At 40.7% G+C, this 17,553-nt stretch overlaps 4 protein-coding genes across 4 annotated transcripts; 3 read left to right on the forward strand and 1 right to left on the reverse strand.

Moving 5' to 3' along the window:
- Positions 1-554: 554 nt before the first annotated feature.
- Positions 555-3,748, reverse strand: nol7 (nucleolar protein 7). Its single transcript, XM_070919408.1, has 8 exons — positions 3,564-3,748; positions 2,940-3,000; positions 2,744-2,799; positions 2,612-2,637; positions 2,410-2,479; positions 1,972-2,093; positions 1,454-1,531; positions 555-1,140 (listed from the first exon to the last, which is right to left on the reverse strand). Exons 1-8 carry the CDS (start codon positions 3,746-3,748, stop codon positions 1,067-1,069), a joined length of 672 nt encoding a protein of 223 aa, XP_070775509.1. The 3' UTR covers positions 555-1,066.
- Positions 3,749-5,144: 1,396 nt separating this feature from the next.
- epdr1 (ependymin related 1) lies at positions 5,145-8,989 on the forward strand. The gene is made up of 3 exons (XM_070919499.1): positions 5,145-5,380; positions 7,072-7,280; positions 7,717-8,989. The coding sequence occupies exons 1-3, from the start codon at positions 5,145-5,147 to the stop codon at positions 7,908-7,910; spliced, it is 639 nt and encodes a 212-aa protein (XP_070775600.1). The 3' UTR covers positions 7,911-8,989.
- Positions 8,990-10,836: 1,847 nt separating this feature from the next.
- On the forward strand, positions 10,837-13,015 carry LOC139296229 (tripartite motif-containing protein 16-like protein). Its single transcript, XM_070918583.1, has 2 exons — positions 10,837-11,145; positions 11,224-13,015. Exons 1-2 carry the CDS (start codon positions 10,837-10,839, stop codon positions 12,373-12,375), a joined length of 1,461 nt encoding a protein of 486 aa, XP_070774684.1. The 3' UTR covers positions 12,376-13,015.
- Positions 13,016-14,417: 1,402 nt separating this feature from the next.
- LOC139296230 (tripartite motif-containing protein 16-like) lies at positions 14,418-16,548 on the forward strand. The gene has a single exon (XM_070918586.1). The coding sequence runs from the start codon at positions 14,433-14,435 to the stop codon at positions 16,107-16,109; it is 1,677 nt and encodes a 558-aa protein (XP_070774687.1). The 5' UTR covers positions 14,418-14,432; the 3' UTR covers positions 16,110-16,548.
- The last annotated feature ends 1,005 nt before the right edge of the window (positions 16,549-17,553 follow it).

Consider the following 17,553-nt stretch of genomic DNA (forward strand, 5'->3'; position numbering starts at 1 on the left):
TGATAGCCAATAAGTGAACAGCTTGACTTTTTATTTGGACCTTTCTCTGATCTTTGCTTTTATTGTGTGATAAGCTAATATCAGTCAGGTTCTACTTCAATTTTTTATTGTCCGAACAACAGTCCAAAATCTAAAGATGATTCACTGATTTAAAACTGAGAAAGCCAGTGGTTTCAGACAAAACAAAATTCTGCTTTTGTTTTATTTGGACTTTTCTCTTTGCTTTTATTGTGAAATGTTGGGCAGTTTTGCCTCCCCTTCCTGCTCACAGTTCATAGACCCATATAACTTGTGACAAGTGGTTGCTTGTCACTTTATTCACTGTTGGTATCACAAGTCCAAAAGGTTGAATCACTTAAAATGATCAAAATTGTTGTTGATTCATTTTCTGACTATTGACTCTCTGTTCAGTACTCAGGTAATAAATTACATCCAGATATTTCCAACAGGAACAACCGAGTGATCGCAAAGAATATTAAAAAAGCAACTTCAGTCCCAAAAGATATTTAATATTTCAGTATTATATGTATAGCGGAGAGAAGAAAAAAAAAAGATAGATACAACAAGAATTTATTAACAGTCATTTCACAGAAAACAAAGAGCATCTGATTCTCAGATCTCAGCAATGAACTTGTTGAGTTTTAAGTTTATTACGGGTAAAAATCCTTAAACACTAAACTGCTTCACATGTTCTGCTGAGAGTTGATGCAAAGAAACGTCCCGGTTCTTAAACACAAGGAAGAACCTTGTACCAAAGAACAAGGTTCTTAAGTTCAGGTTCTGGGCAGTGAAAAAGGCCTCTAACTTCATCAGTTTTTATTTTGCTGTAATCTCACTTCCCCTTTGTCCCTCTATGAGTTTCTGTCATTGGCTTGAATGTTGGTGAAGAACGGAGGGATTCAGGCGGCTGCCACATTAAGTCAGTATAATTTGTTCTCCCGGCCTAAAGCCTAAATGGCGTCTTCCTCTGTGTTTCTGACAGTCGGCCATGATTGGCGTCCATTTTAAATCAGTCTGTGCTGATCAGGCCGGTGCGGCGAAGGTTTGCTGACCCGGGTCCGACCGGTCAGCAGGAGGGAACCTGCTGCTTGTGGATCCACCTCTTCTTCAGCTTCTCTGCTTTGGCTTTTTCTTTACAAGCTGGAGGGTAAAACAGAACAGACTAGTCAGTGACGGACCAACGCTTTCAATACAAATGTAAACATACATACTTCAACCCCTTAAAGTTGGTTATAAAAGAAGTGTGCTGACTGGATCATGTTACAGTTAAACAACACAAAGTCTACAGCAGTGCTTTGAGCTAAATGCTAACAGCATGCTCACAATTAAAACTTGGACTTGCAGTGAACGTGACCTCCTTGATATTTGGGACGCGGCTCAGGTTTATATACATATTATTTTAGCGTACACATGATAAATATCCAGAGTTCAAAGTTTATTCCACTGAACTTACCCCAGTCTTTCTTGACAAACTGCACCGCTGCACTTTTATTTCTCCCCTTCTTGTTCTGGAGGGAGAGCAGCTCGTTACCTGTAAGCAGAAGGACATGAAGTGTAAATACGTTCGGCCGGACGACGGGCTGAGAGTCAGGCTGAATGTCGCCGTCGTCTCCGCAGGAGGAGTCCCAGGAGGACGGACGCCTCAGTGGGAGACGGGGCGTCACTGTAGCAAAGCTCAAATTGAGACAGATCATCGTCTTCACAGACTACTGCCACAGAGTGTAGCCTGCAAGTATTTTTCAAAATAAACAGACCAAAGCGCAGCTTCAACTCAAAAACACCAAGTGACATGAGGTGTTGGTGGTATTCTATCTGTATTTTCCAAAAGTCCCATGAATTCTTACTATTATTATTATTGTTTTTAACAGTAAGTGTCACCAGTTAAATGTGGTCATCAGAAATCTACTGGTTAAAAAAAAAATGGACTGGAAAATTTCGTTCCGCCATCACCAGATATTTGAGCCGCCTTACTTGTGGTCCTGCAGCTTCCTGGTCCGTACAGTCTGGACTGGATGAAATCCTCGGCCGTCTGCTGCTGGAAGGACGCCGTCGCTTGCGCCTTCGCCGTCGTCACCGTGTAGTTTCCCTTCAGACTGACAAACAAACAGAAACTACACTTTAATAACTTGAACTAGTCCTTTAATATTGGGTCTTAAAAGTTGATTAAATATGTCATCTGGCACATTGAGTCGACTACTTGTATTTGACACATCTCTTAATCCAAATACTGAGGTTCCTGGTTCAAAACTATTAAATTGATCAGTAGATGGAGTTTTTTCAGTGACTTGCGAGATGAGGATTATTTTGTTAAACTACTTTGATGATCAGGTGGTCTTTGGGTCAAGCAGCCACTGAAATAATTAAATTAAACTGCTGACAAAAACAATAATGAAAGGTGTATTTACATACTTTCGGGCATGTGCCAGTTTCCCACTCCTCTTCTTTTTCTTCTTCCTCGGCTTATCGTCTTCCTCTTCAGCTGGGTGAGGACAGGTTGGGAGGAAACTTAAGTCGTACTGATCTGAAGCTCTACTCAGCAGCATCCGTCCTTCTGGACAAGATCGTCAGCTAAATGTTTAAAATCTGACAAAAGACTAGGAAGCTTCTTTACCTTCATCTCCAGACTGTTTCTGCTTCCTGGAAAATAAAGCAGATGTAAGTGTTCACTAAGCAGAGAAGGAAGAGAACGAGTGTGACATGAAAGAGCTGCAGAATCGAGTTGGAGTCGGAGCAGGAAACTTACTTTGAGGGAGCCGAGTCGATTTCCTCCAACACGTCAGCCGGTAAGAGTTTTCTTTTCTGTGGGACAGAGTCTGCAGTCATGTTTCTGTCTTGTCTTATTTATTGTGTGACTGGAGACTGAGACTGCAAAGCAACAGGGTTACCAGGATGTCTATGAAACGGTATTACTAATCATTTTTAACACAACACACACCCACCTTCTGTTCCTGGAACAACTCCTGTCTCCTCCTCCTCTTCTCTTTCAGCAGCTCCTTTTCCCTGCAAGCATGGACATGTGTCATTGACTTCACTGATGAGACGCAAACACATCAAATGTTACCTAATTTTGCCGTTATCCTGGTTTAATGTTAAATTGTTTCTTTGTGGCAGCAGACAGCGGTCTTGTCTGGACAGATCGTCACACCAAACTCCATTTAACTATTGTCGAATACGGCGTAACTTGCTCACACGCAAACGTAGAAGCCTCAAATTTTGACATGATATAAATTCCGAATTATTGAGAGACACCCTTCATATCGGCATTCATGCAGTCCAAAAACAGCGCCTTACTACAAAAATCCATCGACTTTTCTGCCGTGTCTAAACTACGCAGTGTGGTAAGTCAGGCGTTAAGTTGTCCACCAATTACACATATTACGTTAAATAAGGAGCTGAATCTGCCCGCCGGCGTCAAAAGTGCTCCCGACAAAAACAGAATATGTGATGAATAACTCGTTATGGTATATTTATTCTGCCGATTAGCACGAAAACACCAAAAGGCAAACCGTTTTGAATTGAGTTTGGCTAAACGGTCTCTACATACACAAGAACTAGTTAGCTACCTTCTGGCTGTGTCCAGCGCCTGTTTCATGCTCCGTAAAGCCTGAGCCTTTGAGTCTTCAAAGGTCACCTCTTCGGGCGCCTCATCGTCACTGGACGTAAGCACTGAACTGAACATTTCTGTCTGTTTTTTGATATCCGCCGTCTTTGACGACGAGGCTGCTTTCCCACGTTGTTTCTTCTCCATGTTGGCTAGTGAAGAGACGTCATCATGCTGCGCCACACCGACGCTAAAAGAATGCGCCCGGTGAGGACGTTTGCTTCCTGGTGGCAGAGAGCAGAATCACAGAACTGTAGGATTGAACTGATTTATTTAGAAGTTAATTAACTTTTTCATTAATACTGTAAGTTTAATACACTTACTATTATATTTTTATTTTTATTATGGAAAGTAGAACTGGTGGGGGGGGGGTACTTTTAATAATATATTATGACATTTCTCTCATCTTATCTCATCATTTTAATTCCAATGCCAGTGGTGGACTGTAATAAAGTACATTTAGAGGTACTTGTAGTTGTCATTTCATGCCATTTGCTACTTCTACCCCACTAAGGAATACCTTCAAGAAAACATTGCACTTTCTACGCAACTACATCTGACAGCTTCAGTCATTAGTTGCTTTACAAATTATTATTTTTGCACACAAAACATATGAAGAGCTTATAAAATATGATGTTTTGTAATAAATAAAACTACCCAACATTTTATACAAGCATAGATGAAACAATTGGTTGATTAATCAATTAGTCGACTGACAGAAAATGAATTGGCAACTATTTTAATAATTGTCATTTTTCATGCAAAAACATTTCATCGTTCCAGCTTCACAAATGTGAAGATCTGCTTTTGCTTTTAATAATTTTAATAAGTTATTTATTGCTAATAATGTTGAGGTTTGGGCTCTGGGTCATTGTGACGGCAGAAAATAATCAGCAGATTAATCCAGAATGAAAATAATCATTAGTTGCAGTCTGATCCAAAATAGTCAAAAATGAGCTCCACCTCAACTATCTACAACAGTAAAAGCCTGCTTTTACATGAATGCATGAGTAATAATAATCTAATCATATAATATTTGATAGTATAACAGTAAGTTGTATTACTAATCATATCCTTCCTGAATTAGTTTTGAATAGCTATTGTTTGGGATGTATTCTTGGCAAATGACCACATTCATATGAGTATATTTAGCAAAGTTTTAAAGGCTGTTTTAACGTTTCACAAACATTTTACTTCAGAAAATTAGAGGGCTGAAACTTGCAAATGTATTTAGTATCTTCAATATTTATTACTTCTATGTATTCTTAATTGTGTACTTTCTTTTATCATTTTGTCTTGCTTATTATCCCCTGCCGTTTCGGATACTTGTGTTTTCTGTAGTACTTGTGTGTTTGGAGAAAAAAAAGTTTTTTGATTCATTCAAAATTTCGAAAGGCTCGTACAAGCTTTTATTTTGAAAATCACAACCGGAAAGCCGTTTCCGTCTAACTCTGGCGAGCTTGTGAGCAGCAGGTGCAGCCCAACAACAACAACAACAACAACAACGGGATCCATTAACGGGACTCCGGGTTTCCCAGACGAAATGCACCGACTATTGTTCGTGTTTCTGGCCGCAGCCGGGGCATCTGTTCTCGGCCTCCACAGGCTCGAAGTCTCCCCGGCGGCCGGGCCCTGCCTCGCCCCGCTGCAGTGGGAGGGCAGGTGGGTGCTGTACAACCACGGCACCGGGAGGAACAGCCGAGCCGCAGTCTCCTACGACGGCCTGAACCAGAGGATCCGCGTCCTGCAGCAGAACAAGAAACACACCCCGTGTCAGAAGTAACATCTGTGATATGTTGTTATATGTATACAGTTGTTGTGTATAATAATGTAATAATGATAATAATAATAATGTGAAATACTCTCCATTTAAGTTATTGCCTTAATAATCTAATAACCCACCTATTATTTCCCGGCAGTGATACATGTTTTTCCATGTTATCTTTATTGGAAACATCTACATTGTTGTATTGTATTGCTTAAAAATGTACCAAAGACACATAGATAGAATACCAAAATATACATTTAAATAAAACATACAGACACATACAAATATAAAATTATATCTAATAAATAATAACAATAATAATGAGAAGAAGAAAGACAGAACGGTACCACTTTCTCACAAGGCACCTTTTTAGTTAATTAGAGTTAATAAGAGTTTTATTAATGTTAATGGCTCATTTACTAATGCTTTATAGATCAGTTATACACCATTAATAAGAACATACTTTGGGTTGCCAGGTTTATCCTTTAACTTTGGTAATAATACTGTTAAATATGATGGTGTTAGCATTGAAAAAAATGCTCAATAAATTGTTAATAAATAGATGTTGTTCTAAATCCTCTGCAGCCCTGCCCCAGAAAGTGAGGAGCCAATATAATAACACCGCGAAAATACATGAACATACATATATGAATAATAATTATTATTATTTAATTTAAGCATTTAATAATGATAATGATGACGAGTTTCCAGATACTCTGCAGCTCTTTTCCAGATTGTCCAATCAGTCAAAGGTGCTTTTCACAACCTGGCAACCCAAAAGTTGTTCTTAATGGCTTAAAACTGATCTATAAAGTATTATAAATTAAATATAAATAAAAATATTAGAAAGTGGTATCTTATTATTATTATTATTATTATTAGTAGTAGTAGTAGTATTATATAATGTCGTACTATATACGTGTATATATGTGTTATTTACCATTGTGTGTCCATTTTCAGTAAGAAACTAAACACGTTTGTCACGTTTCCCCTCTTATAGTGGCCCATTTGAACTCTTTAACAGCCTGTAACCGCCCTGTTTGAATGAGCCAACAACTGAGTCTCTGCCAGGACCGAAGTCTGGAGTTGAGAAATATTCTCTGGCCTGTAAACAAGGACAAATCCTGCTAATTGACTCGATTTGTTTAGTTTGCAATGTGGCTTTAGCTCTTCCACATGTTTTACAGAAGAACACACCCCTGACCTCAGCCAGTGATGTCTTGTTGCCACATACACGACATTTTAGACAATAGTGTTCTTCCAACTTTGACGCAACAGTTTGTGTTTAGTTGAGAGGGAAACGAAGGCGTTTCCTACTTGTTTTGAGGAACTCTAAAAGTTCACTTTAAGTCTCTAACCGAAGCACAGAGATATCATCAATATATGTACGCCAGAGACCAATTGGTGAGAAAAAGGGGATTATGTGAAGCGTTCGGTACCCACAGCTTTTATCTGGAGTTGAAAGTCATCTTTGTACATGGAAAAGTTCTTTGTTGAGGCTATTGAGGACTTGTGTTAGTTCCTTAATGCAATCAAACACTTGGTGATGTATTAGGATGCAAATCCTGTAGAAAAAAGTAAATTGCTTCTAAACAACTTGATGCGGTGATAATATGTCAGATGTTGTGTTTTCAAATGGAGTTCATGCAGCTTTAAATTCTTCTTCTCACTTCTCCTCCCTCTTTCTCTCCATCTGCTCCAGGTTTTTTGAGTACATCTACTTGTACCAGAGCATGGTGATGTTCCAGATTGACCAGAAGACAAAGGACTGCTCAAAGGTCGCTCTGATGGAGGCCTGGGATCCCTTCGACATCCCAAACAACTCCACCTTCGAAGACCAGTACTTCATCGGAGGCCCTGGGGACAACGTGGAGGTTCAGGAGTGGTCAGACAGGAAGCCGGCACGCCAACGTAAGTCTGGTTTTTAACGCAACGCCTGTGGCTTTGCGCAACGTGGTGCATTTTTTAAGCTAAATTACAGAGAACAAGTCTGGACAAAAAGTTACGAAAAACAATGGTCATCAAGTGAAATCAGATAGAAATACATAAAGCAAGGGATGCTGCTTTTTTATATAGAAAACATAGATTTTTCACCCTTTAAAAAACATAAATAAATGGAAGTCCATATTCAAGTCCTATTATCTGGTTTGGTCTCCACCAACTACGAGCATCCCCTTTCAGATTACATATAATCATTTGATCCGTTGTTGATATAAAATGACATTTTATTGCAGCTGTAAGCCAGTGTTAGTCTACATTCAACACCTCCCGCAGGTTTTACCAAATTTAAAGCGCAGCTGTTCCTCTTTGAGCTGCCATAACGTCCGCTTGCTCGTCTCTCTACCAGATGAGACCTGGGTGGGCGTTTACACCCTGAAGGACTGCTACCCGGTGCAGGAGACCTACACCAAGAACAGCAGCGTCACCACCTCCACCCGCTTCTTCAACCTCCAGCTGGGCATCAGCGACCCCGACGTCTTCACCCCGCCCAGCACCTGTCAATCAGCTCGGCCCGAAAGGATGGCCGAGTCCGACTGCTGAGGCCGCGCCAGCCCTGACCTTTGACCTTAGATACTTAACAGCATTCTGAGGCTGAGTCGAAATCATTCCCTCGTTCACTCATCCACCCCTCCCTCTGTAATAGACACTCAGTAGTTCACTCATAGTCAGCAGTCACAGGTGTTGTGTCACCTGACTTTACTTTTGCATCTATAAAATCAGGCGCATTGCATTTTGGGATTGTTTGCATGTACACTAGAAAGTAGTGTACATGCGATGGACATTACTTTTTGCATACACTCAGAATAGACACTCAAATAAAATGGCGTATGCTGAATATTGTGCACTATGTAGTAAAAAGGGAGTGATTTCGGACGCAGTCTTTGTCCCGTGTTTTATAGAATTGTTTGTTAATTTGCTGCTAATTTGCTAAAACTGTTATCAGGACCAATGAGCCCTGCTAGCTGCAACCTAACAAACTAGCGCTCGGCTAATAGTACCAGGTGGTTATATTGGGATTCCTAAACAATTAGCTTCATGCTAAAAAGTGACTTAAAGTGTTGTTGGCACTCTTCATTGCAACCAATCGATAATATTGATTTCCAAGCTACCAGGCTAGCTTACAGCAAATAGCTGGGTTTCAGTGAAGCATTATGACTACATGCTAACTAGCGTTTGCTAATTTCATCGCTCACGACGGGCAGTTTGATAAATCCAAATCAAACACATGAAGTGCCTCATAAACTTGAGCGGACACAATAAAATCACAGGCGTTTTTAGTTTCTTAATTCATATTTTCGAGCATAATGTTATACTGTATGGGATTCCTGCTGTTTGCCTGCTGTACAAGTTAAAAGCTCAGAAACCGCCTCATTCTGGATATTATATGCTGCTGTTTACCATCAGAATATACCAGACACTAGATAAATGCCAGATAAAGGCAAAGCAGTACAATTGATCATGAAAAGAAGAAAGAAAACTCTGCATACCTTTTTGTTTTTCCTGGAAATATAGATTGTAGAAGGGAGGTACAAACATGATTAAAACATTTTGTTTTTTTTTTTTTTTTTTTTTTTTTTTTTTTTTTTTTTTTATTTTTTTATTTTTTTTTTTTTTTTTTTTTTTTTTTTTTTTTTTTTTTTATTTTCTTATCTTATTTTTTTTTTTATTTTTTATTTTTATTTTTATTCTTATTCTTATTTTAGCTTTTATATTCTACTTATTTGTTATCAAAACAATAGCACCTTCAGACCACAGCAAATTCCTTGTAATGTATGTTACTTGGCAATAAACAGTTTCTGATTCTGATTCTGATTCTGATTCTGATTCTTCTGATTCTGATTCTGATTCTGATTTTGGGATGTAATCGCTGTATCCATAAAACCGAAAAACTTAAAGTCTTAATTGGTTTGGGTCCCTTACAAGTTTATTGCACCATTACGGGTAAAACTACTGCACTATATACATTACACAAATACTGCAAGAAGAACTGTATCTTAATGCTAATAGCTACATGTAACGCTGCATTCACTCAGATGGGAATAAACGTCAGAAGGACTTGATGTTCAGACTGCTTTGATTCCAACACACCGTCATTGAGTTTGTGCTCCTGAGCAGTTTTCTGAGTTGTCTTTCACAGTGAAGCCATATATTTTAATGTCATTAACATGAGTCCTGTCAGGGTTGTTTCAGAGGAAAGGCTCAGTGAACATTTGACTTGTCTTTCTGCAGTGAACGTCACAGCAGGCGAACAACTGAAATGTGAAAACTGAACACAAGAGGGCGCCGTCATCCTGCTAACCAGGCATGTAGAGGAGGTTAAAGCTCCTCCACTCAGTTTGCCTACAGTTTAAGTGAAGAACATGTTTTTAGGCTGATGAGATTTACTATAAAAATACAAGGTGTAATGCATCATGGTCAGTAATCTGAAACTGCTGTAAGTCATTAGAAATTAACCTTTTAAGAGAAATAAAATGGAAGAAAGAAATTTTCTTTTTTGGAAAATGATACTGACCGACTGATTTTATGTAGCATTTGTTTATTCAGGCTGTACTTATCCCTTATTATAAGGTCAGTAATGTCCTGTGTTTGACATTTTCACTCATTTCAGTTTACCACAGTGTGTTTGCGTTGTGTTTTTGCATCATACAAATGTAATATAAAGCTTCCATACCTTGTTCTTTAAGTCCTCAAAAAGAAATTATACCTACAAAAGCAGGCTACATACAACTCATCAAACAGTTTGTTCAAACTAAGGTCCTGTCTCTGAACGGGCAGATAGCCAATCCATCCGATTGAAATGTTATCACTCAATTGAATGATCGTTATCAGTGATGATTAGCCTCATAGATGTGGGTTCAGAAGGCTTTAGGCAACAAAACTACTTGGTTAAGGTTAGGAAAACACTTAAGTAACTCATGTACGTAACATTATTTAACTGAAGACTTAAAATAAGTCAACATTGACTTTTGGTTTTATACAGGACATGAACGCTGGCCTCCTGAATGAAAGTCCTGTGTCTGACCCATCCATCCACCCCGGCCACCTCATTATATGGACTTTGTCGCTCTTTATACTACGTCACCTGCACAGGCTGCATTGGCTCACTGAAAGAAATGGGTGATAACAGCCTCCCAAACCTACTAGTAGGTTTAGTAGGCCCCTGCTAGCTCATGTATAGCCCACATGTTTGAAACGACATTTGTGATGAACGCCTATTCAACAGCCTGATAACAGTCAAATCAGCTGCCCAATCATAGTTTAGGATAATGGGGTAGCACCTGGGGTGGCCAATCAGATTTCACCACCCCAGGCCACCCCTGGACATGCCCCTGTCTCTCTCAAACCACTCCTCTTCCTGGAATGAATCAAAGCTTGATAACCCCTCCCTCTTCTTCCTGCTCTCAGACACAGCGAGCTCCACTCTGTAACAAGAGTAGAAACACAGTCGCTGCGACTGAGAGGTGAAATGGCGCAGAAAGGAGTTCAGCTGGACCAGGAAACCTTCTCTTGTTCGATCTGTCTGGATCTACTGAAGGATCCAGTGACTATTCCCTGTGGACACAGCTACTGCATGAGCTGTATTAAAACCCACTGGGATAAAGAGTATGAGAAGAAAACCCACAGCTGCCCTCAGTGTAGGCAGACCTTCAGACCGAGGCCTGTCCTGGTGAAAAACACCATGTTAGCAGTTTTAGTGGAGGAACTGAAGAAGACTGGACTCCAAGCTGCTCTTGCTGATCACGGCTATGCTGGACCTGAAGATGTGGCCTGTGATGTCTGCACTGGGAGAAAACTGAAAGCCCGCAACTCATGTTTAGCCTGTATGGTCTCTTACTGTGAGAAACACCTTCAGCCTCATTATGAATCACCTGCCTTTGACAAACACAAGCTGGTGGAGCCCTCCAAGAAGCTCCAGCTCAAACAGCTCGAGTTGAGTCGACAAAACATCCAGCAGAGAATCCAGGACAGAGAGAAAGATGTGAAGCTGCTTCAACAGGAGGTGGAGGCTATCAATCGCTCTGCTGATAAAGCAGTGGAGGACAGCGAGAAGATCTTCACTGAGCTGATCCGTCTCATCCAGAAAAGAAGCTCTGATGTGAAGCAGCAGGTCAGATCCAAGCAGGAAACTGAAGTGAGTCGAGTCAAAGAGCTTCAGGAGAAGCTGCAGCAGGAGGTCACTGAGCTGAAGAGGAAAGACGCAGAGCTGAAGCAGCTCTCACACACAGAGGATCACAACCACTTTCTACACAACTACCCCTCCCTGTCACGACTCAGTGAGTCTACAGACTCATCCAGCATCAATATCCGTCCTCTGAGCTTCTTTGAGGATGTGACAGCGGCTCTGTCAGAAGTCAGAGATCAACTACAGGACGTTCTGAGAGAGACATGGACAAACATCTCACTGAGAGTGACTGAAGAGGATGTTTTACTGCCACAACCAGAGCCCAAGACCAGAGCTGAGTTCTTAAAATATTCACGTGAAATCACACTGGATCCAAACACAGCACACAAACAGCTGTTGTTACCTAAGGGGAACAGTAAAGCAACATTAATTAGTGAACAACAGTCTTATTCTAGTCACCAAGACAGATTCACTGCATGGTTTCAGGTCCTGAGTAGAGAGAGTCTGACTGGACGTTGTTACTGGGAGGTGGAGTGGAGCGGGACAGGAGTTTATGTAGCAGTCGCATACAAGAGTATCAGCAGAGCAGGGGGCTCAGATGAATGTAGATTTGGACACAATGACAAATCTTGGACTTTGGATTGTCACAAAAACAATTATACATTTTTTTACAACAGTGTCCAAACTCCCGTCTCAGGTCCTCGGTCCTCCAGAGTAGGAGTGTACCTGGATCACAGTGCAGGTATTCTGTCCTTCTACAGCATCTCTGAAACCATGACTCTCCTCCACAGAGTCCAGACCACATTCACTCAGCCTCTCTATGCTGGACTTCGACTTTACTCTCTTTATGGAAACACTGCTGAGTTCTGTAAAGTCAAATAGTCAGACGTCATTTCAGGGACAGTTTGTTAAATTCTGTGTTTTAACTCTTGAACTTATCTTGTCTCCTTGTTTGTTGCTGAGAGCTGATTGTTGTGGCATTTCTTCACTGCACAGAGATCACCTGTCAATCAAACATTATAGGTGGTACTTTGCCATCTTCTCATTAGTTGTTCTGTAAATGTTTGAGTTTCTTTAGGTGGAGCTCCTTCCTGTGTCTGTTTAGCCATGGAGGCTATCACTGCTCATGATGATTTCTGTTGACCTGAACTGACGTTTCTCTGCAGGAAAATGTGAACTTCTCTGACTCTAAATGTGTGTTGAATATTTGTATTGATGTATTTGTATGTTGTTGTTTCTCTTCCACTGCATGTGTCTCAAGAGAGAAAGCTCCAGACCTTCCTGTGTCGAAGATAAATGTCGTTGATGTATAAATGAGTTATTATAAAACTGTAATCATCATGATCATAATCAATAAGGAGATCATTGATTATTTTCTTTTTCATAGCTGAGATTCTGGTCAAACAAACTGATTGTGTGGATGAAGTGAATCTGTACATGAAATCATTGGACAGACTTTACTGATGGGATGTGTGAACAAACTGAAGGTTTACATCATGAATAAACAAACATGGACAAAGTATTTTCTTCTTGTCTTCGTTCATGTGACCTGAATGCAGCATCAGTGTTGAGTTCATTTTAGTTATTTATCTAATTTTAAGTCCGAACTTGATGTATTGACTCTTGAAGTGTAAACTTATTCCATTTAATTATAATTAGCCATTTATGTTTATATACAGATTTGTTTCTGTTCATGGTTGTTGACATCTTGCTGTTGTTTAATTTGTGTACTTTGTCTCTTTGTCTCTAAAGTTTTTTATAAAAACAAAAACAAACTGTGACTTCTCCACATCTTTGTATTTTCTGTGCTGGTTTGGTCACATTTCCTTTCCCTCCTTCTTTTCCCTGCAGCCGTTCATCAGACTCAGTGTACTAAACTGATTTTAAAAGTCCTCTCTTTCCTCCTCCGACCGTTTGTTGAGTTGCACGTCCATATTCACGCAAATATTGAACCCATTTAAAATTCAAATTACTTGGTTCACACATAGAAGTGTTGTTGGTGGTTAGAAAAATAACCCCAGAACCGAAGTGTCCAGTTATACTGCCAGCCAATCAGAATACAGGATTCTGAGTGGCCATGGTACAAAGAAAAGGACGCAGACTGTATCAGAGGTTGACACACTCATGCACATGTTATGGCTTTGTCCTGATGTGAAGAGGCTCTGGAAGGATGGAACTGATTACCCTGTCATCAATGTTAAATGTACAGATTCCCTCCTGTCAAGTCATAGTTTACTCTGACAACAACACCAGGATGTAAAGAAACAGTGAACACAGTGCCTTATTTCATCTGCATTTCTGTCAGTAACACAGACAATCTTAATGAACTGTTATAGTCTGAATAACTGCCTCTAAGAATACATGGACTTATTACTCCAACAACTTATACTCTGGACAAAGTAAATTGTGGAAACATGTAAAGACAAACATGAGAAGTAGTGAGATGGAGCTGCAGTGACGGACATTTAGAATATATGATTCGATTTAAGAAGAAGGATATGGAGAAAATCATGTGGACAACTCAGTAATGTTGAAAACTGGGGAGCCATCTCCAAAGCCTCCCATTCAAAGAGGAGTTCACCTCCTAACAGCTGAAGTGACCAGTGTTTTAAATGGGAAATGGGCTCTATTGTAAACAAGTGTTAAACACACAGTATCTCTCTCAAACCGCTCCTCTTCCTGGACTGAGTCAGAGCTTGATAAGCCCTCCCTCCTCTTCCTCCTCTCAAACACAGCGAGCTCCACTCTGTCCATATATTTCCTTGTTCCCTCCCCTTCAGATCTACAGTTTGAAGACGGGTGGAGCCAACATGGTGGTGAAGTGACGGAGCTGACAGGCCCCATTCACTGCAGAGACACATGCTGTTTAGATCAGAGCTCAAACTACTTTCACTTCTAAGAAAGTGAAACTCAGACAGTCGCTGCGACTGAGAGGTGAAATGGCGCAGAAAGGAGCTCAGCTGGACCGGGAAACCTTCTCTTGTTCGATGTGTCTGGATCTACTGAAGGATCCAGTGACTATTCCCTGTGGACACAGCTACTGCATGAGCTGTATTAAAAGCTTCTGGGATAAAGAGGACGAGAAGAAAACCCACAGCTGCCCTCAGTGTAGGCAGACCTTCACACCGAGGCCTGTCCTGGTGAAAAACACCACGTTAGCAGTTTTAGTGGAGGAACTGAAGAAGACTGGACTCCAAGCTGCTCCTGCTGATCACAGCTATGCTGGACCTGAAGATGTGGCCTGTGATTTCTGCACTGGGAGAAAACTGAAAGCCCTCAAGTCCTGTCTGGTCTGTCTGGCCTCTTACTGTGAGAAACACCTTCAGCCTCATTATGATGTAGCTCCATTAAAGAAACACAAGCTGGTGGAGCCCTCCGAGAAGCTCCAGGAGAACATCTGCTCTCGTCATGATGAGGTGATGAAGATGTTCTGCCGTACTGATCAGCAGTGTATCTGTTATCTCTGCTCTGTGGATGAACATAAAGGCCACGACACAGTCTCAGCTGCAGCAGAAAGGACTGAGAGGCAGAGAGAGCTCGAGGTGAGTCGACAAAACATCCAGCAGAGAATCCAGGACAGAGAGAAAGATGTGAAGCTGCTTCAACAGGAGGTGGAGGCTATCAATCGCTCTGCTGATAAAGCAGTGGAGGACAGCGAGCAGATCTTCACTGAGCTGGTCCGTCTCATCCAGAAAAGAAGCTCTGATGTGAAGCAGCAGGTCAGATCCAAGCAGGAAACTGAAGTGAGTCGAGTCAAAGAGCTTCAGGAGAAGCTGCAGCAGGAGGTCACTGAGCTGAAGAGGAAAGACGCTGAGCTGAAGCAGCTCTCACACACAGAGGATCACAACCACTTTCTACACAACTACCCCTCCCTGTCACGACTCAGTGAGTCTACAGACTCATCCAGCATCAATATCCGTCCTCTGAGCTTCTTTGAGGATGTGACAGCAGCTCTGTCAGAAGTCAGAGATCAACTACAGGACGTTCTGAGAAAGAAAAGGACAAACATCTCACTGAGAGTGACTGAAGTGGATGTTTCACTGCCACAACCAGAGCCCAAGACCAGAGCTGAGTTCTTAAAATATTCACGTGAAATCACACTGGATCCAAACACAGCACACACAAAGCTGTTATTATCTGAGGGGAACAGAAAAGCAACATTAATGAGCGAACAACAGTCTTATTCTAGTCACCCAGACAGATTCAATAAATGTTGTCAGGTCCTGAGTAGAGAGAGTCTGACTGGACGTTGTTACTGGGAGGTGGAGTGGAGCGGGACAGGAGTTTATGTAGCAGTCGCATACAAGAGTATCAGCAGAGCAGGGAGGTCAGGTGAATGTATATTTGGATATAATGACAAATCTTGGGCGTTAAGATGTGACACAAACAGTTATAACTTTTGGTTCAACAATGTCCAAACTCCCGTCTCAGGTCCTCAGTCCTCCAGAGTAGGAGTGTACCTGGATCACAGTGCAGGTATTCTGTCCTTCTACAGCATCTCTGAAACCATGACTCTCCTCCACAGAGTCCAGACCACATTCACTCAGCCTCTCTATGCTGGACTTTGGCTTCTTTATTCTTCCGGAAACACTGCTGAGTTCTGTAAACTCAAATAGTCAGAAGTCATTTCAGAATGAGAATCAGAATCAGAAATACTTTATTGATCCCCGGGGTGAAATTGTATAGTAATTCCAGAGTGAAAAAAGGTGCCATAACTCTCTCCACCAGCATGTTTGGAGAGGGTACAACTTCAAAGGTCAGTATTTTAAATAAAGGAATAAAGGAGAAAAGTAAGAAAAAACAACAAAACAAACAGGAGTGACTGTAACAGGCTGCATGCACGGTCGGCGCATGCGCACACAATGGAGGACAGTTCAGGGACAGTTTGTTAAATTCTGTGTTTTAACTCTTGATCTTATTTTGTCTCCTTGTTTGTTGCTGAGAGCTGATTGTTGTGGCATTTCTTCACTGCACAGAGATCACCTGTCAATCAAACATTATGGGTGGTACTTTGCCATCTTCTCATTAGTTGTTCTGTAAATGTCTGAGTTTCTGTAGGTGGCGCTCCTTCCTGTGTCTGTTTAGCCATGGAGGCTATCACTGCTCATGATGATTTCTGTTGACCTGAACTGACGTTTCTCTGCAGGAAAATGTGAACTTCTCTGAGCTCTAAATGTGTGTTGAATATTTGTATTGATGTATTTGTATGTTGTTGTTTCTCTTCCACTGCATGTGTCTCAAGGGAGAAAGCTCCAGACCTTCCTGTGTCGAAGATAAATGTTGTTGTTGTTGTCCACATATAAATGAAGGACTATGAGTTATTATAAAACTGTAATCATCATGATCATAATCAATAAGAAGATCATTGATTATTTTCTTTTTCATAGTTGAGATTCTGGTCAAACAAACTGATTGTGTGGATGAAGTGAATCTGTACATGAAATCATTGGACAAGAGTCCAATAATGAGTCATTTATTTGTTTTCATTTGTTCATTCCAGAAACTCAATAAAAACTTCCACAACTGTGAATAACTGCAGATGTGAGCAACACGGAAAGTGAAAAGATGTGACTGAGTAACTTACTCAAGTACTCCAGTACTAATACAATCGATTAATGGAGAAAATAAACCTCAGATTAATCCAGAATGAAAATAATCATTAGTTGCAGTCTGATGAAAACAGTTCAAAATTAGCTCCACCTCAAACCCTGCTGTTACAATAATACATGAGGAATAATATCCTAATGATATAACAGCATGACGTTTTACTACTTTGAGTACTTTTACTTTTCACAGGTAAGTACATTTTCCTGATTATACTGCCATACTAAGCAAGATTTTCAATGCAGGACTTTTACTTCACACTTTTACAGTGTGGTATTAGTACTTTTACTTCAGTAAAGGATCTGACTACTTCCTCCACCACTGGGACAAACACAAATTGTTGGCAAAAAGTTGGAAGAACAGTATCGTCTCTAATATAATTGCATGCTGTAGCATTAAGATTTCCTGTCATAGGCACTAAGGGGCCTGGACCAAACCAGAGCAGACCACAAAAGC

Source organism: Enoplosus armatus, chromosome 14 (genome assembly GCF_043641665.1).
Source record: "Enoplosus armatus isolate fEnoArm2 chromosome 14, fEnoArm2.hap1, whole genome shotgun sequence".
NCBI lineage: Eukaryota > Metazoa > Chordata > Actinopteri > Centrarchiformes > Enoplosidae > Enoplosus > Enoplosus armatus.